The sequence below is a fragment of the Stigmatopora argus genome, chromosome 7 (genome assembly GCF_051989625.1).
Source record: "Stigmatopora argus isolate UIUO_Sarg chromosome 7, RoL_Sarg_1.0, whole genome shotgun sequence".
Taxonomy (NCBI): Eukaryota; Metazoa; Chordata; class Actinopteri; order Syngnathiformes; family Syngnathidae; genus Stigmatopora; species Stigmatopora argus.
The window spans coordinates 19,195,706-19,215,057 of record NC_135393.1 but is presented as its reverse complement, the minus strand read 5'-3'; the positions used below and the strand labels follow the sequence as shown (position 1 = coordinate 19,215,057).

At 47.9% G+C, this 19,352-nt stretch overlaps 2 protein-coding genes and 1 long non-coding RNA gene across 6 annotated transcripts; 2 read left to right on the top strand and 1 right to left on the bottom strand.

Moving 5' to 3' along the window:
• Positions 1-99: 99 nt before the first annotated feature.
• On the top strand, positions 100-9,714 carry fhdc1 (FH2 domain containing 1). Of its 4 annotated transcripts, none has more exons than XM_077604479.1 (12): positions 100-478; positions 2,879-3,216; positions 3,669-3,730; positions 4,418-4,523; positions 4,588-4,673; positions 5,653-5,753; positions 6,409-6,479; positions 6,560-6,667; positions 6,836-6,906; positions 7,137-7,254; positions 7,369-7,533; positions 7,597-9,714. In XM_077604479.1, exons 2-12 carry the CDS (start codon positions 2,932-2,934, stop codon positions 9,262-9,264), a joined length of 2,841 nt encoding a protein of 946 aa, XP_077460605.1. In that variant the 5' UTR covers positions 100-478; positions 2,879-2,931; the 3' UTR covers positions 9,265-9,714. The 4 variants fall into 4 exon arrangements, with proteins under 4 accessions (XP_077460605.1, XP_077460604.1, XP_077460606.1 ...); XM_077604478.1 differs by having other exon boundaries at positions 2,710-3,216; XM_077604480.1 differs by having other exon boundaries at positions 2,688-3,216.
• LOC144077051 (uncharacterized) lies at positions 9,096-10,566 on the bottom strand. The gene is made up of 3 exons (XR_013300866.1): positions 10,163-10,566; positions 10,016-10,076; positions 9,096-9,144 (listed from the first exon to the last, which is right to left on the bottom strand). It is a non-coding gene; the product is annotated as an uncharacterized LOC144077051 (long non-coding RNA).
• Positions 10,130-19,005, top strand: LOC144077042 (kinesin-like protein KIF16B). The gene is made up of 22 exons (XM_077604484.1): positions 10,130-10,497; positions 10,765-10,834; positions 10,910-11,017; positions 11,105-11,221; positions 11,313-11,410; positions 11,491-11,600; positions 12,286-12,428; positions 13,058-13,226; positions 13,310-13,444; positions 14,453-14,628; positions 14,707-14,772; positions 15,465-15,524; positions 15,594-15,713; positions 15,782-15,833; positions 16,065-16,202; positions 16,281-16,363; positions 16,487-16,698; positions 16,761-16,863; positions 17,427-17,555; positions 17,616-17,705; positions 17,778-17,861; positions 18,502-19,005. The coding sequence occupies exons 1-22, from the start codon at positions 10,451-10,453 to the stop codon at positions 18,676-18,678; spliced, it is 2,487 nt and encodes an 828-aa protein (XP_077460610.1). The 5' UTR covers positions 10,130-10,450; the 3' UTR covers positions 18,679-19,005.
• Positions 19,006-19,352: the final 347 nt, after the last annotated feature.

Sequence of the window (19,352 nt, the reverse complement as noted above, 5' to 3'; positions counted from 1 at the left end):
TCGAGCCCACCGATTCACCGTCTGGTGCCGGTAGTTTGCTGAATCGACTCCATCACCCCCGCACGGTTCAGAAAAGGATTGAATACTAAATATTGCAAAAAAAAAGTTAAAACTGTAGAAATATTAACATAATAAATAATAAACTAGACCAAAACAATGTGCCAGGGTTTTAAGAAAAAAAATCGCGATATTAAATTTGGAAGATCAATCCAATGTTTTTCTTTTTCTTCACTAGCCCAACACAGCCCAGCCTAACCCCGCCCACTGTCCACCTGACGTCGCTTTCGCGCGCGAGCACGCACGGAGCTCCTGCGCGTGCGCACTAGCGTTCGCAGCGGCGGCGGCGGCGGGCAGCTGGCTGCCTGGGATGCCAACCTGCTTGTGGGAACGACTGTTGTTCTCGTTTGCTTTTCTCTTCGTCCCGACCGAGCCGAGCTGAGCCGAGCCGAGCCGAACCGGAACGAACCATCTTGACCCGGTAAGTGACGTTCCTATCAGGGACACGCTCCCCAACTTTTTCCTGAGCTCTTTTTAACAGTAAGAATCGTTGCCTTCTTCATCATCAACTTTTGAACCCTTTAAGCAAGTTGAAAATATCCCACCAACATTTTATTTTGCCAATTTTTTCCACCCTAAATGTGTCAAAAGCCTCGATTTAAGGCGTTACGTTGGAATTACAATCTCATTGATCCGATATTGCGAAATTGCATAAAAGGGGAGATGTTTTGTCAAATTTGGAAATATTCATCGAGCCAAAACGTCATTTAATTTCATCTTTCTGATAACAGACGACATCTTTCAAAAAGTTATCATTTGCTTCATGTGACCGCTTCATTCGTCCCATCCGGTCAAAACGGGTTGGACGTCTAGCGCTGTCAAAGGCAGTTAATGAATGAACCAAGAAGTGACTGGAGTATGACCCAAAATGGAATAGATGTGACAGAAAATCTGCCAAAATGGACAGGAAATACCCCAAGATGTACAGGAAGTACTCACAACCAATGAGTTCATCAGGAAGTGACCCGAAAGTGGCAAAAAATGCAGGAATTCACCTGAAATCAAGAGGAAGTGACACCAGAACCCCCCAAATTTACAAGAAATTACCCATAATCGACAGGAAGTGACATTGGTTCATCCACCCCTCCCAGTCAAAACGGATTGGACATCGAACGTTGCCAGGTTACCCGCCTGGCCGCGTGTGACCTTTACCCGTTTTTTTTCCAAGCATGTCTTTTTGCCAGCTTTGGGTCGGAAGGAAGGGGTGGGCCCGTGACCCTGGCCCCGCCCCGGACGCACGGAGGGGGCGGGCCGGTTGCCGCGGAGTCCGGGACCGGCGCGGAAAACGCCGAGCGCTTGACGTCACCCCCCAATTCATTCGCCTGGGCGCGTGCCAACGCCGCCGTCGGGAAAAAAAAGCGGGGCGCGAGGCAAGGAAATAAATATTCTTGCTCCGAGGATTTAATATTCCTTTTTTTTAGGCCGCAAAGTCTACACACTTTGACCCATTCTGACCTTTGTGGTTTTTAAAAGCTTTAAAAGTTTTTTGCGGCAGCCACCACCTTTGTTTTTCTCCGTTGATGTTCCGCCGGTCTCGAAGGAAGGTGCTAGGGGGCGGGGCCATACACCCAAACATGTTTGCGCTCCCCCCTCCCTCCCGCCCGCCCGCTGCTCTCCCATCGTGACTGCCGTCTCCACGGCGACGGCGCCCTTAAACAACGCCGTTAGCCAGACGACGGCGACTAAAAAGAGAACGACCGGAAAAAGACGGACTCCGATTCGTCGATGGTTGCCGCGCGCTAAAAAAGGAGAAAAAAATGTCACGCGTTACATATTGCTAGTTTGGCATAAAACCACTTTGAACTCTATTTCGTGCCACCTTTTGTTTATTTACGGTCCTCCCGGTCACTTCCTGTTGATTTAAGGTAACGGCCTGTTGTTGTTTTTGTAGTTTTTTCATTCCAGGGTTACTTCCTGGATATTTTGGCTCATTTCCTGTTGATTTTGACGACATTGTCATGTCACTTTCTCATTTTTTGCTTGGTCACTTGCCATTGACATTTGGCGGTCACTTCCTGGACACTTTGGGTCATTTCCTGTTTATCTGGGGTCACTTCCTGTTGGTTTTGTTACTTCCTGGATATTTTGGCTCATTTCCTGTTGATTTTGAAGGCCTTGTCACGTCACTTTCTGATTGGCGGTCCTTTCCTGAACATTTACTATGTTGCTATTTTGTTTTGAAGTTCACGGCGACAGCCCGGGTTAATCCCCCTCATTTCTCGCTTTCCCGCCGGAGGGCCGAGAGCGAGGCCGGGCGTCCCGGTCGCCGTGGGAACGCTCGTTAGTGACGGCGACTTGTTTTTTAGCGGGACAGCTTCTTACGTAACGCCCGTCGTACCTACGGCGTCCGGAACAAAGAAGCAACCGCTTCATTGTCGGTCGGATTAAAGGATTATGAGGTCTCGAACGGAGGTCAAGACGAAGGAAATTATTGGCTGCCGCTGGCGGCTATACACGTCCAATCTCAGCGGTTGACTTTTTTGCCATTAAGTTACTTTCTGGCATTTTTGAAGCATTTTTTTTGTTGTTTTTAATTTTTATTACAGTTTATCTTCTGTTTTGGGAGTTGTTTTTTTGCACTAGTTCTGAAATTTTTAATGTTTGATTGTCATGGTCTAAACGCATTTTAGGTGTGTTTTTTTGTTGTTGCAGTTTTTGCTGAGAAACTAACAGAAAGTGATCAAAATGAGCCGGAACTGTCCCAAAATCATCAGAAATGGACTCAAAAGTCAACAGGAAATGACTCAAAATGCACAGGAAGTGCCCACGGGAGGCCCCGTTAACGACGGTTAACCAGTTTTTTTTTTTTTTTTTTTGCCAGTTCCTTCCGCGGTGGAGCGAGCGATGGACGGCGAGCGTCGGCGTTAGATAGCCATGGCGGGCTCGGGTGTCCCGCCCCTGCCCCCGGCTCCGCCCCCTCCCCCGCCGGCCCAGCCGTGCGGGCGGAAGCGACGCGTGCGCAGCTTCTTCTGGAAGCCCATCCCCGAGGAGAAGGTCCGGCAGAGGCCCAACATGTGGACGCTGGCGGGGCGGCGCCAGCCCTACCAGATCGACGCCAGCTCCGTGGAGGAACTTTTTTGCCGGCGGGAGGAGGCGGAGCCAGGTGCCCGGAGGGCGGAGTCCCACTCTCCCGCCTTCAAGGACCCCGCCAAAGAGGGGGTGAGTTATTTGGACCAATTCCTTTTTTATATTGAAATGAAAATAAGGACTGTATTTATAGTTTTACCTTTTTTTAAGTGGAACAGAATTTTTCAACATTTTTTTTTAATAAATAGAAAAAAATGTCATTATTTTTGTTGCTTTTTTAAAAAATAAATACAAACCAGAAGTACTCTAATATGAATAAATACGTGTTCTTTTTTAACCATTTATTATTTGAAATAAATAAGAATGCCCTTTTTTGTTTATTTTTTGATACTACATTTTTTTCAAAATATATAAATTAAAAATAATAAATTGGACAATGCTTTCTATTAAAAATTGCTATATATTTTTAAAATTGGAAGAAAAAGTGTTCCTCCTTTGTGGCCTTTAGATTTAAAAAAAAAATGCTTTTCACCCTTAAAATGTGAAAGTTTCTGAGATGAGGGTTTGTTGTGGTGCGCTTGCAGGTGAACATCCTGGACTCCAAACGGGGAATCAACGTGGGAATTTTCCTCAAGCAGTTCAAAAAGTAAGTCAAAAAGTGACCACAGTGGGTGCGGGGGTGCCTGTTTCCATTCCAACCCATAAAGAGGAGACCTTCTCACAATTTGCGCTGTCCTACCAATCCAATCAGTGGATTGCAGTGAGGTGCTCGTTAATAATAATAATAATAATAATCATCGGACATAGGCCCTGTCGTCATCATCAACAACAAAAGCCTACTTGTCATCACACCAATGTGTATTTCAGCTTTTTTTCTTAATCATTTGTTTTTAGCTTCAGAATGAAACAAAATATATTTTTTAATTGTATTCAATCATAAAGTGGAAAACAGAAAATATTTATATATACGTATTTATTTGTAGATTTTACAAAATGCTTTTTGAACTAAAAAAGGAAAAAATGGATTTAAAAAATTGCACTTATTGATTTAAAAAGTGGAAAATCCGTAAATATGATTTATATCTATAATCTTCATTTGAATTTGATCATAAATCAGAAAGTCGGCACTCATGATTGACTTTCTCGGGCCGCACAAAATGTTGCGGCGGGCCAGATTAGGGCCCGGGCCACCTTTTTGACACCTGTGTCATAGATGATTGGAGCGCCAAATTGCTTTTGCACAATGGCACAAGTGCTGTTTTTTTGTTGTTGTTGTTGTTTTTTTTCGACACACTTTTTCCTCCCTAACAGCACACGCCTCTTTTGGTTTCAGGTCCAACGCCCAGATTGTGGAGGACATCCGGCAAGGCAGCGGCGGCGGCGCCTACGGAGCACGACCCCTCAAAGATCTGCTCAAGCTGCTGCCCGACGCCGATGAAGTCCGTCCGGAGGGGGGTGGGAAGCCTAAAATACCCGGATAAAAACACTGGGTTTTGCTTCCAGGCGGCAAAGCTGCGGGCGTTCCGAGGCGACCCGGACAAGCTGCCGCTGGCCGACTCTTTTATGTTCCTGCTCATACAGGTGCCGCGGTAAGGCCGCTTTCCATTTTGTCCCTTACGTTTGCGGCTAAAACATGGGTTTACTCACTCATTTCCAGTGGCAAAAACATTGCAATTTGCTCCTGTTTTTAATTAAATCCAATTTAAATCATTGACACGTCCCAAAAAAATCAGGAAATCGTGCTGCAAAAAGCTTGGGTGACCAAAAATGCCCCAAAATCTACAGGAAGTGACCCCAAATCTACCGGAAGTGACCCCAAATCTACCAGAAGTGACCCAAAAATGCTCCAAAATCGAACGGAAGTGACCAATAATTTTCCAAAATCTACAGCGAGTGACCCAAAATCTACAGGAAGTGACTAATAATCCTCCAAAATCTACATGAAGTGACCCCAAATCTACCGGAAGTCACCCAAAAAATGCTCCAAAATCGACCGGAAGCCACCAATAATTTTCCCAAATCTACAGGAAGTGACTAATAATCCTCCAAAATCTACATCAGTGTCAAAGTGGCGGCCCAGGGGCCAAATCTGGCCCGCCGCATCATTTTGTGTGGCCCGGGAAAGTCAATCATGAGTGCCGACTTTCTGTTTTAGGATCAAATTCAAATGAAGAGGATAGATGTACATTAAATTTCCTGATTTTCCCCCTTTTAAATCAATAATTGTCATTTTTTTAATCCATTTTTTCTGTGTTTTTAGTTCAAAAATCATTTTGTAAAATCTAAAAATATATTTAAAAAAGCTAAAATAAACATTGTTTTAGAGCTATAAAAAACTGAATATTCAGGGCTTTTAATCCAGTTCTTTTAATCCATTTATAAATACAAAAAATATAAATATAATATCTAAAAATGTCTGGCCCACATGAAATCGAGTTGACGTTAACGTGCCCCGCGAACCAGGGTAAGACACCCTTGATCGAGATGAAGTGAGCAAAATCTACAGGAAGTGACCCAAAATCTACAGGAAGTGACCCAAAATGTTGTTGACATTGCTGTCTCTCTCAGGTTGGAGGTACGCATGGAGGCCATGGTGCTGGACGAGGAATTTGCTCCCTCGAGCGCGCTCATCCGTCACGACGTGGACGTGCTCCGGGCCGCCGCCCGAGGTAAAGCGTGCGCCCACGCACCGCCGTCTTTGCGCCACGCCGGTGTCGGCTTTCCGCCGAGCTGGCGGCTGACATCGGATACCGACGCCCCACCCAAACATCTCTTTGTGTTTTTGGTGTCTCCTTACATCGCAGCCGGCCTGAATATGGTCCTGCGTGTATCGCTTGTCCACCATTTTGTGTCAGTGGCCTTCCAGAAATTTAGCTCTGACCTGGAAATGCTCCAAAATCAACAGAATCGACCCCATAACAGGAAGTGACCCAAAAATAGCCCAAGATTAAGCAGGGGGGTGACCCATAAATAGCCTAAAATTTAGCAGGAAGTGACATGATATCCATAGAAAGCTACCCGAAAAGAATGGAAAATGGCCCAAAAATCAACAGGAAATGACCCAATTTGAACAGGTAGTAGCCTGCAAATGATCCAGAAAAAAACAGGAAGTGACCCAAATACTATAGCATCAAATCAACAGAAAATGAGCCTAACAAAAACAGAAGTAGAGGTAAGCTAACCTCACATGCCCCCAGAATAAAATGTAAAAAATGGGAATTTCCCAAGCAGCCAATGCAAATATCTATTTTAGCCTCAATCTGTCGTTGTCATTTAAAAACAAAAATATATATGATTTTTGTTGTTGTTGTTGTTGGCCGTCAGAGTTGATGAGCTGCGAGGAGCTCCACGCCGTTTTGCACTTGGTGCTTCAGGCCGGAAACATCCTGAACGCGGTGGGTTGGCGGACGCCACCAAACAGGAGAAAGGCGCCTCCCAAGATGCACATTGGTGGATTTTATGGATTTATGTTCAGGGGGGCTACGCCGGCAACGCGGCGGGCTTCAAGCTGTCGTCGCTGCTCTCGCTGGCCGACACCAAAGCCAACAAGCCGGGGATGAACCTGCTGCACTTTGTGGCCATGGTGCGTACGTTACCGACATTACGGACGTCATGGACGTCTCCATTTCATTTTCAAGCCTTCTTGGGCATTCAATGGCAGCCAATCAGTTCAATGGATCTCCTGAAAGGGTTAATAATACTACCAATTTGTGCATGAAAAGGTTAAACTTTGCTTTTTTTTTGTTCCTAGGAGGCTGAAAAAAAAGATGAAGCACTGTTGAAGTTTCCAGACAAACTGAGCCACGTCCAGAGTGCTTCGAGGTAAAAGGACCATAACATAGCCTTCAACTTTTACGTTCAGTCGAATCCAATTCAGTCAAAATTCATGTCAAATTCAGTATATTTTATACGTTTTTGATCATTTCAAATTGTGTAATTGCCGTACATCAACTGTCGGTTGACGTACGGCAATAAAATGCTTTCCTTGAAAAAACAAATCTCGTTTTCAAAATTACGATTAAAAGTGCACCTAAAAATCCATCCATTTTCAGGATCTCCGTGGAGAACACGGAGCTGGAGTTGTCGTCCTTGCACGTTCGGATTCAAACCTTGGAGGAGAAGACGCGGGGCGACTCGGCCCTGCTCGAACAGCTGGAGCCTTTTCTGCAGGTCCGTCCGTCCCCCGTCCGTCCCCCGTCCGTCCCCCGTCCGTCCCCCGTCCGTCCGTCGTCGACTGGCGTCCCCGCTCCAACGTCCCCGCTCCAACGTCCCCGACGTTTCCAGAGCTCGTCCCGCGCGCTGGCGGATCTGAATCGGCGACATCGGGAGCTTCGGCAGGAAGGCGAGGCGCTGGTGGACTTCTTCTGCGAGGACAAGGACGCCTTCAAGTTGGACGAGGGCTTCCGCATCTTTCGCGACTTCGGCCTCAAGTTCAAGAAAGCCGTCCAGGTCCGACCTCGGCCTTTTCGGGCTGGAAAAAAAAGGGTCTTGAATTTGACGTCTTTTCTCCAGGACAACGTGGAACGCCAGCTGAAGGAGGCGGCCAGGCGGCGCCGCCTCAAGGAGCTGGAGGAAAGACGGTCGGCGTGGTCGGAGGGAGGCGCCGTCGCCGTGGCGGGGCCGCTGGCCAGGAGCGGCAGCGAGAACGACGTGGAGTCCCTCACCGAAGGAGCTCTCCTGGATTTCTTGCGGGGACGCTCGCCACGTTCTTCCGGCGCCCGCCGACGCGTGGTCGGGTCCCCGGAGCCTTTCTACAACAGCCTTCCCCGGGCGGGACGGAAAAGCGCCCCCCGCGCCCTCAACACTTTGGCCAGGTTCTCCGACCCGCCCAACATAGAGAAGATGACTTTGGTTTCCGCTCCGCAAACGTTTCATCTCCAGGATCCAAGTTTTTGGATCCGACCGCAAGCGGAGAGGAGAGCGCTTTCGGACGACGCCATTCCGCCGGATCCCCGACCGACCCCCGAGGCCCCGGCCGGGTTCTCCGACGGTGGCGACCACATCGACACGGGGAAGTGTGCTTTAGTTCTTGGTCCGGCAGAACCGAAATCACTTCTCTCAGAGAGTCTGCACGACTCGCTTGCGGGAACGACGGCAAATCCTCGGACCACAGAGACCGCCTCTGTTTCCTCTCCAACCCGCGGACCCGTTGACCCTCTCCCCGGGTTCTCCGACTTGGCTCGATCGGGTGACGGTAACAGCCCGCCCCCCAGCCGCACCAACATCAACGTAGAGGAGCTCACTCTGGATCCCGGTCCACCAACGTTTCACCTCCAGACTCCAAACCTTTGGACCGAACCGGAACCGGAGACCCGATCGATTTCACCGAATCTCGGCGGCGATTCGATTCCAAAATCGGCGATGGATCCTTTGAGGACAGAGGGCGAGACCGACTCGGTTTCTGCCGTGACCCGTGACGCCTCGCTCCCCTCAGACACGCCATCGTCCGACCGGAACCCGGCGTCGAACGCCACGGACTTCGCTCAAGCGGACCGCGCCGTCGTCTCCCCAGCCGAAACCCCGTCTCTCGGAAAGACCGCTTCTTTGGACCCTCTTCCCGAGCGGGGAACCTCCGACTCGGGCCAATCAGCGGCAAAAGAGACTCGACGAGGCGGGGGCGGACCGCTACGCGACCCCGGAACCCCCGCGGGCCGGAACGTCGTGCGGACGTTAACCGACAGCGAAAGCCAAAGCGCGCGGAAAAGCCTGCCCGTCGGGCGCCCGGCCAGGTCGACCCCGGACCTGAGCGCCGGGCCCAGAGGGCGGAGCCTAAAGGATTGGCAACGATCCAGTCTACCTCCAGATGACTCGAGACCCCAGAAAGGCGGCGCTTCCGGACTCCCACGCGAGTCGGCGAACCGGCGGAAGACCGCTTCGGCAGACAAGCCGGCCGCCAACTCCCCGAGGAACGTCCCCGAACCGGCGCCCGAGGAGAAGATGTGCCGCTCCGCCACCGCCTGGCCGGCCCGCGAGTCTTCGTCCGACGTCCCCGGCTTCGCCCGCGGGACGGTGGCGTCGTCTTGCCGCACCAAGAGAGACCCGCCGGCCCCCTCCGTCGCCCTGGTCCGACATGAGTCGGTCAAGCGGGGGAAATTGGCGTCCGGCGACGAGCGTGGCGTTCCGCGGCGGGCGCACAGCGTCAAGGCTAGCGGCCGCGCGGCCAAGCCTAGCTGGAGATAAACGTGGACTTGGTGACCTTAGTTTTAGTAGGACTAGACGGCCGTGGATGTCCAATCCATTTGGGTTGGGAAGCAAACGAGCTAACGGTACAGTTTAGTGGTAAAAACGCTCGCTAGTGTTTTTAGGACGCCCCCATTCAAAGTAATGGGGTAGTAGTAGCATTCCATGCTAGGACGCCAATGCTTACTTGGGATTTTCTTTCAATGTCATTTTTTTGGGGGCGTTGTTAGTTGACTGTGATTATGATTATTTAATAGAAACACGTGTAACTGTTTTTAGCTTTAACTCCAAAGTTGATCCAAATATTCGGGACTTTTTAAAGGGGAACATTAAACGCACCGAAGATGATGATGTTAAATATTATTCCGAGAAATTGTGTCTGTTATATTATATAGTTTATATTTGGGACAAATTAAAACATGAAAAAAACGATGACCAAATATGTGCCTTTTTTGCCCTCTCAAAATGACAAATTAATATTAAAATGAATAAATTAGGTCATTGAAATAGCGACATTGTTTTTCTGTCTCCTTTCTGATTATAGCTTGTGAAAATTAGGATGGCTTTTTTCTCTTGAAATTCCAAAATGAATAACAATAGAATGATTCAACTTGTAAAAAACAATGTGGCTATGTTGTTGAAAAATGCAACGTTTTTCAATTCATTTCAATAATTAGATTTCTTACGGGCTTCTAGTGGTAGGCAATAGAATGCGTGAATGAAATATTTCACGTCATTTCGTTGTTCTCACCAGGTGGGGGCGCTCGCGTACCCCAAGGACCAGGCTCCCCGTACGTTTTCCGTGACGTCCTCTGCGAAGAAGATGAAGTTTTCCTGCTTATGTCACATGGACTCACGTCGGCCAATCGGAGGCCAGGAAGGAAGCCATGTCACTTGCCTGTCGCGTTTGAGCCAATTTGTTTTTGTCCTGCGGCTATGTAGCGACCGGCCGCCAAGCCGGTCTAAACTAACCCGTGGCACCACGACGTGACAACCAGTCTCCGTGACTGGACCGTTATTTACTCACTCCTTACATACTTTGTGCTACCGGCGGGGACGTTTACTCCCCGTTCTTTTGCTGCTGTTAGCGGCTAGCTAAAGTGGCTGTTACTACTGCTACGACTGCTACTATTAGCTCCTCGTTTGCCTTCAAGCGCACTTTGGGAACCGAAAAGCGGGATGAGCCATGGCGTCGGTTCGGGTGGCTGTCCGGGTCCGACCCATGAACAGACGGTGAGTTTATTCCTCAAATATACAGCCTGGTGCGTCACTTACACTGTCGCTGACGATGCTAACTGGGGGTGTGACAGTATATATCGGAACGGTATCAACCACATCCGCTGTCATCACTTGTGAACTTTTGGCTTAAAAGGTCATGGTGTTGTTATTATTACCCCAGTGAAGGTTTTGTTTGAAAGAATTTGCACGTAGGAATGGGATTTTTTTTGTACCTAAAAGCAATAAATCATCCAAAATATACGGTACATTCTGCTCTTCCAGCGAGAAGGACTTGACGGCCAAGCGCGTCATCAAGATGGAAGGCAACAAAACCAGCATCAGCAACCCCAAGGTGTCTTAATGTCTCGTATTGTCTGGCGTTTCATCATTACCAACGCTCACGCTGTATTTTGTCCCGTCCCGGAAGGTCTTCTCTGAAGGCGACCCCGGCCGGGATTCCACCAAGACCTTCACGTACGACTTTTCGTACGACTCGGGCGACTCGGGGAGTTCCGCTTTCGTCACACAGGAGAAGGTAACGCTCTCGCTTTTTTCGGGCTGGCTCCCGAAACGATTGGTCGGCATTTTGGTTCTGTGGTCACGCTTCTACCCGTCCGTTCAGGTCTTCCGAGATTTGGGTTCCGACGTGTTGAAGGCGGCCTTTGAGGGCTACAACGCCTGCGTCTTCGCCTACGGTCAGACGGGCTCGGGGAAGTCCTACACCATGATGGGGAATCCGGTAAGTACTTTGGGATTCTCGCCGTGACGCTTCACTCTCCTTCCGCTTCAAATGGATCGGACGACACTTGAACGCACCGTGTGCGCTTCAGGGAGACGCCGGCTTGATCCCGCGGATCTGCGAGGGTCTGTTCAGCCGCGTGGCCAACGCCGCCCGACGGGACGAAGCTTCCTTCCGCGCCGAAGTCAGGTGAGCCTCGCTCGACCCATCTGATGCGCTAGATCGGAACATATCCGTGTATCGACGAATCGTTTTTTGCGTCGACCCAGTTACCTGGAGATCTACAACGAGCGCGTCCGGGACCTACTGAGGAGGAAGTCCACTGAGACGTACAACCTGAGAGTGAGGGAGCACCCCAAGGATGGACCCTACGTAGAAGGTCAGGCTAGTGCTGCTTGTTCTCGGCTTTTTTTTTTACCTGGACTCCGGATTTCTTGCACCCCTTTCACCATAAGACCTCAACATGTCAACCATAAGACCCCCAACATGTCGATCATAAGACCCCCAAATGTCGATCATAAGAGCCCCAAATGTCGACTATAAGACCCCCAAATGTCGACCATAAGACCCCCAAATGTCGACCATAAGACCCCCAAATGTCGACCATAAGACCCCCAAATGTCGACCATAAGACCCCCAAATGTCGACTATAAGACCCCCAAATGTCGACCATAAGACCCCCAAATGTCGACCGTAAGACCCCCAAATGTCGACCGTAAGACCCCCAAATGTCGACCGTAAGACCCCCAAATGTCGCCCATAAGACCCCCAAATGTCGCCCATAAGACCCCCAAATGTCGCCCATAAGACCCCAAAATGTCGCCCAAAAGACTCCAAAAAGTCGACCATAAGACCCCAACATGTCATGCGCTTTTCCCTTGACAAATAGATCCAAGCTTGAAAACAATGCCTTGTTATCATAAAATTGCTTTTTTTTTTTTCCTGTGACCTTTGACCTCAAACCCAGAAAATGTCATGACAGTGGTAACTCCACTTCCAAAATTAATTTGTTGCAGAACTTTTTTCGTAACATGAAAAGACTTGAACTTGAACTCTTATAACAGATCTGTCCAAGCACCTGGTACAAAACTACAGCGACGTGGAGGAGCTGATGGAGGCGGGGAACATTAAACGCACCACCGCTTGCACCGGCATGAACGACGTCAGCAGCCGCTCGCACGCCATCTTCACCGTCAACTTCACGCAGGTCAGACGAACGTTCGCCACGCGTGCCGATCCAAACAATTTACCGTGACTGAATGACAAATGACGTGCGACCAATGATTTGCCTTGCTTTTTGGGCTCGACCGCAATCGAAGACGCCAGTCTTGGATGGTTAGCATTGCGCTAGCAATGGCATGGGAACCAAAACAACGAGGCTTTAGTGACAGGTGTCAAAGTGGCGGCCCGGGGGCCAAATCTGGCCCGCCGCATCATTTTGTGCGGCCCGAGAAAGTCGATCATGAGTGCCGACTTTCTGTTTTAGGATCAAATTCAAATGAAGAGTATAGATGTATATTAAATTTCCTGATTTCCCCCCTTTTTAAATCCATAATTGTCATTTTTTAATCCATTTTTTCTGTGTTTTTAGTTCAAAAATCATTTTGTAAAATCTGAAAATATATTTTTAAAAAAAGCTCAAATAAACATTGTTTTAGATCTTTAAAAAAACTGAATATTCAGGGATTTTAATCTGTTTTTTTTTTTTTAAATCTAAATATTATAGCTAAAACGGTCCGGCCCACGTGAAATCAAGTTGACGTTAAAGCGGCCCGCCAACCAACCCGAGTCTGACACCCTTGCTTTAGCGGGTATCGTGACAGAGTTTCCGCGCAGGCCAAGTTCGACGCGGAGATGCCCAGCGAGACGCTGAGCAAGATCCACCTGGTGGACCTGGCCGGCAGCGAGCGGGCCGACGCCTCCGGGGCCAGCGGCGTCCGGCTCAAGGAAGGCGGCAACATCAACAAGTCGCTGGTGGCGCTGGGCAACGTCATCTCGGCGCTCGGTTAGCGCAAAATGTCCGCCTGCGCCGCTCGTCTTGGTCTTGGTCTCGGTCTCCGCCGCTTGTCTCAACCCGTCTTTTCGCAGCCGACCTGTCTCAGGACGCCGTCGCCAACGGCAACCAGAAGAGGAAGTCCGTCTTCGTGCCCTACCGGGACTCGGTGCTGACGTGGCTCCTCAAAGACAGTCTGGGTGGAAACTCCAAGACCATCATGATTGCCAGTGAGTGGACAGCGACAGTTGACCGTATTTTCCGTACTATAAGGCGCAACTGAAAGCTTTAAATCTCATTATACTTATAGTACAGGGGTGGGCAAACTTTTTGACTTGCGGGCCAGAATGGATACTACAATTTTTTTCCCACGACAACGCACTCGTAAATGGAACAAACAAATTTAAATGAACTTGGATTAATATATACAGACACTCAAACATACGTTTAATGTAACTTTACACAAAACTGAATTCTAATTTTGTTGTAATCTTTTGTTACCTTCGTTCTGGCCGGGTTGGCGGTTTGCCACGCCTCCACCCACCCTCACGTTCGCTATCGATGGACTGTTTGCTGTTGTACTATTCCCTTCAAAATATTCCCAAAATGATGCACACAAATGTCCTCCTCACAATAGGATAACGCACGACCACTTGCCAACGACAAATAGTCTTTAAAGTACGATCGCGGGACCTTCTTTCCTTAGAAAGAATAACAGGAAATGACATAGCTGAGCTTCCCACGTATTGATTGTGGGTAATGAAGTTTTATTCTGAGAAAGGTTGCCATTGCCCATGGGTGTTGTGTGCACGAGTATTCTTCATTACCCAGAAAACCCTCTTTTTGCATGCGCGTTGCGATGTGCGTTTCCTGGTCCTAGGAGGAACTCGTCTGAATTAATCGTTCCGTGCTCGTAAATATTGTTATACACGAAAGATATGCAAAAAAGACCTGGCGTGGTCGCATCACGAAATTTTGATCGCATGACGGGCGAATTATTCGATCGAAATTTCCGCCGTGGACAACGTCGGCGGGCCGGATTAAAAAGCCTAACGGGCCGTATATGGCCTGCGGGCCGTAGTTTGCCCATGGCTGTTATAGTATAATGACAATAAAAGCATTCAATTCAATTCAATTGAAAGAGCACCATTTTTTTAACGCCTTATGTATGGCTCAATATTGATGAATCATTGTTTGAAATTCCATCTTGCGTATACTAGCATAACACTGTTTTTCAGCCGTGTCCCCCGCCGACGTCAACTACGGCGAGACGCTCAGCACGCTCCGCTACGCCAACCGCGCCAAGAACATCGTCAACAAGCCCACCGTCAACGAGGACGCCAACGTTAGGCTCATTCGGGAACTGCGGGCGGAAATCGGGCGACTCAAAGCTCTGCTGGTTCAGGGCAACCAGGTGAGCCGGCGAGTGGGCGGGGCCACGGCCGTCACGGCGCCCCCTTGTGACGCCGTTTTGCGCTGGGATGTGTTTCAGATCGCTCTGCTGGACTCGCCCACGGCGCTCAGCATGGAGGAGGAGCTACTCCAGAACGAAGCCAGAGTCAGTATATTATTTACTTTCCAGGCTTTATCTCAATAACTTTATTAGATTAGATGAGATAACTTTATTCGTCCCATATTCGGGAAATTTCATTGTCACAGTTGCAAGAGGGTGAGAATACAGACACAGAAAAATACATTTTAGATAAAAATATATAAGTAAATTAAGAAATATATATATATAAAAATATATATGAATATATAAATAAATATATAAATATTAAATCAATAAATACTGAAAAAAATAAACATAAATATACAAATAAATAAATGAATAAATATATCAATATAGAAATATAGGAATATAGGAATATAGAAATATAGAAATATAGAAATATAGGAATATAGGAATATAGAAATATAGGAATATAGGAATATAGGAATATAGAAACAGAAATATAGGAATATAGGAATATAGAAATATAGGAATATAGGAATATAGAAATATAGAAATAAATAAGCGTGTTGCTGAAATATATATATATATATATATATATATATATATATATATATATATATATATATATATATATATATATATATATATATATATATATATATATATATATATATATATATATATATATACATACACATAGATGTACATGTATACATACGGTTGGTCTTTAATCTTATATCAAATGTTAAAACAAGTGACTTGAAATGATAGCAGCTCATATTTTGGCCAAAAAGGTGCTGGAGCTGACCAAAGAGTGGACCAACAAGTGGAATGAGACACAGAACATCCTCAAGGTACTCCGCCTCCCTTTCCCCTTCCTCCACCGTGTTGCTACGGCCGCCATCTTGCGCGTGTCATCTCAGGAGGAGACGGTGGCCCTACGCAAGGAGGGCATCGGCGTGGTGCTGGACTCGGAGATGCCGCACCTCATCGGTATCGACGACGACCTCCTCAGCACCGGCATCATCCTCTACCACCTCAAGGTCGGCAAATCGCGCGCCGGGGCGCTTGAGCAAACCTTTGCAACGAGTCGCGTGCGTGTGTGCGCCAGGAGGGACGAACGTACGTGGGGAGAGAAGATGCGGCCACGGAGCAAGACATTGGCAAGTCAATATCTCCCTGTCTTTTATTGATTATTTTTTTTGTCCCCTTGTTGGCCATTTTCTTAAGGTTTTCCCTTCAAAGGAACATATTTGGTGAATCAGGGAGCGGCTTATACGCGAGAAATTGTCAAATTGAATCATTTCAAGGGCAATTTAAGGGCGCGGCTTATAATGGGAGGCGGCTAATATGCCAGAAAATACGGTAATTCATTTGTTCATTTGCCCGTGCAGTCATTCACGGCGCCGACGTGGAGCGCGAGCACTGCGTGTTGGAGAAGCGAGGCGCCGCGGTGACCTTGGTGCCCCTGGGCGTGGCGCCGTGCTCCGTCAACGGGACCCGCGTGGACGCTCCCACGCGTCTCAATCAAGGTCAGGATCCGAATCCTCCATGAACGCCCATCCGCACGTCGACGGCTTCACGTCAAGTGGCGCCGCCCTGGTGTTTAGGCGCCGTACTCCTGCTGGGCAGAAGCAACACGTTCCGCTTCAACCACCCCAAAGAGGCGGCCAAGCTACGGGAGAAACGCAAGGTGACTTTTTTTCAGTTCAATCACGGTTCACCAAACGTCAAAAATCCGATTTGGCCGTGGGTGAAGAGAATTTGAAGATTTTGGGACCCTTTTGTGATGTGATTTCCCGCCGCGCTCCATCAGAGCGACCTTTTGTCCACCTACAGCCTTTCTATGAGCGACCTGTCCGAGTACCGGCAGAATCTTCCCGCCGACCTTGGGCGCCGGGAGACGGACGATTCGCGGCGCCTCGGAGACCCCCCGGCGGAGGAGGAACGGCCCGAGGAAGGCGTGGTCAAGACCCCGACTCCTCCCGAACCTCTGGCCGGTAGCCTGCAAGCGCTCTCCCAAGACCGGTACGGACGCCTCGGGAGGTGGGAAATGGCGGCGCTAGTTTTTGACGCGTGGTCCCAAACAGGATCAACGCTTACATCGAGGAGGAGGTTCAGCGAAGGCTCCGGCAGATGGCTCTTCCCAACGGGAGCGTGACGGAACCGGCGCCGGTTGGCCGATCGCTACAGGTGGGTCTATCTTGGGGGCGCCAAATGTCTGGCTCCCTTTGGGCCGCTAGGGGGCGGGCTTGTTCTGCTTGACGGTCACTTTGGAGCTCGTTCATTCTGTACGTACAGCTTTTATATTTTTTTCGTAACCTTGAAAATTTCCCAAGCAGAGCAGTCCTTTATATGTAAATTCTCTAATTTGTTTCCCGGCGCTCACTCAACTGCCAACTAAAACCTTTAAAATTGTTCAGTGTCCCAATTTTGTTTGAAAGATGAGAAAAACACACAAATGAGAGAAAATTGAGAAAAGTCAATCATTTATTAATGTCTTAAAATGATTAACAAGCATGAAATAGTTCCCTCAGCGGCCGTTTTAATGAAGGACGTAATACCCGTGTTTGTCCGCCAGGTGGCGGTAAAAGCCCGTTCTACCAGGGCCGAAAGCCGTCCACTTTATACATTTTAGCTGGCTTGATTGTGGCCTCTCTGCAGGTTCCTGACTCCATTACACAGTCAAAAATAGAACTTTTAACTGGTGTTGCAATACAGAATATCGCAATATATTGATGTCGTTCGTCCCTCAGCGTTGCCGCCGCGAGGCAGATCCTCCACGGCATTCTGCGGTGACCGGCGAGGAGCGCATCCGCATCAACATCCCTCGCTACGTCCTCCGAGGTCAAGGCAAAGATGAGCACTTTGAGTTCGAGGTCAAGGTACGTCCGCCACGTCCGGCGAACCCCCGAGGACAAAAACTGACGGTCGCCACGCGGCAGGTGAGCGTCAAGGACGACACGTGGACGGTGTTCCGCCGTTACAGTCGCTTTCGGGAGATGCACAAAAGCCTCAAGTCCAAATATCCTCAGGTCGGTGGCGTCGACGCGTACGTTTGGGCGATCTCGCCGCCGCAATGACGGGGTACCCGTTTGTCCTTTCAGCTGGCGACTCTGGAATTCCCGCCCAAGAAAATATTTGGAAACAAAGACGAAAGAATGGTGGATGAACGACGGAATCGGCTTGAGGTGACTCGCGTACGCACAAGCTAGCTAGTGTAATTATTGTAACCATGAGAAGTGCTATGTCAATTACCTAGCACACGTGTCAAAGTGGTGGCCCGGGGGCCAAATGTGGCCCGCCGCATCATTTTGTGTGGCCCGGGAAAGTCAATCATGAATGCCGACTTACTGTTTCAGGATCAAATTAAAATGAAGAGTATAGATGTATATTACATTTCCTGATTTTCCCCCTTTTAAATCAATCATTGTCATTTTTTAATCCATTTTTTCTGTGTTTTTAGTTCAAAAATCATTTTTAAAAAATATATGAAAAAAGCTAAAATAAACATTGTTTTAGATCTATAAAAAAACTTAATATTCAGGTCTTTTAATCCAGTTCTTTGAATCCATTTCTCAAAAAAAAAATCTAAATATTATATCTAAAATGGTCCGGCCCACGTGAAATCAAGTTGACGTTAAACCTAGCACTTCAATTAGCTACATAAGATGTACTGCATCCGTGCATTTTACGTCATGTAACATTACCATTTTAATCTGGTCATATTACAACTTTTTAGTCGTAATAATAACAACACTTTAATCTCGTATTACCGTTTTTTTTCTTTGTTTGAATCTAATACACCTGTGTAAAATGTGTGTGTATCAGCATTACCTGAGGAGTCTGTTTGCGGTGATGATGACGTCGTCAGGCTCGCCGCTGTACGCCGACGACGCGTCGGAGGATCCCGAGTGCGCCTGGCGTCTCTCCAAACATTCCATTTGCGAGTTGTCTAACTTCTTCAAGAAAGGAGTCTTCGAGAGCGGTCGCCACGGCACCGGCTGACCCCCTGTCCTTGGTGGGAAGTCCTCATTTGGATGCCTATAGCTAGCTGCTCTTTCACTTTACTGCTTGGAGATCATTTATCAAGCAATAACTCAGACTTTTGAGTTCATTTCCTGCTGACGTTGAAAAGGAAAAAAGAGGACACGTGATGGAAAAGTTCCCGAGAGTTGGGAAATTGGCAAGTGACATCACACCTGGGCGACGTGCCGAAGGTACAGTCAGTTATATTTATGTTGGACTTGAAAAAGGTTCATGTTTAATGTTGAACTCTGCCTTGGATGCCTGAATTTAGATTTAAATATATAAATAAAGCATTGGAGGAATGCACGAGTACATAAAAATAATGTTCATTACAACTAGAGTTGCACTGATAGTATTTTGGATAAAAACACGGTCTTTGACCATTGAAAAGCGCATTCAGAGACCCTACCAACATGGCCTCCGGGGGCCTAGTTGGTAAGGGCTAGTTCCCATCAAAGTCAATGCATTAGCAGAAGTCATAACAATTAATTTTTTTCATACATTTTTTAAAGATTATTTTTGTAACAATTTTAAAATTGTCTTCCGGAAAAACACCAAGCATTTAAAAAACAACAACAACAAAAAACAACTGAAAATCGCTCAGCGTCAAGCATACCCGGAAGTGAGCGAGACGGAAGTAGGCAATTTTTAAC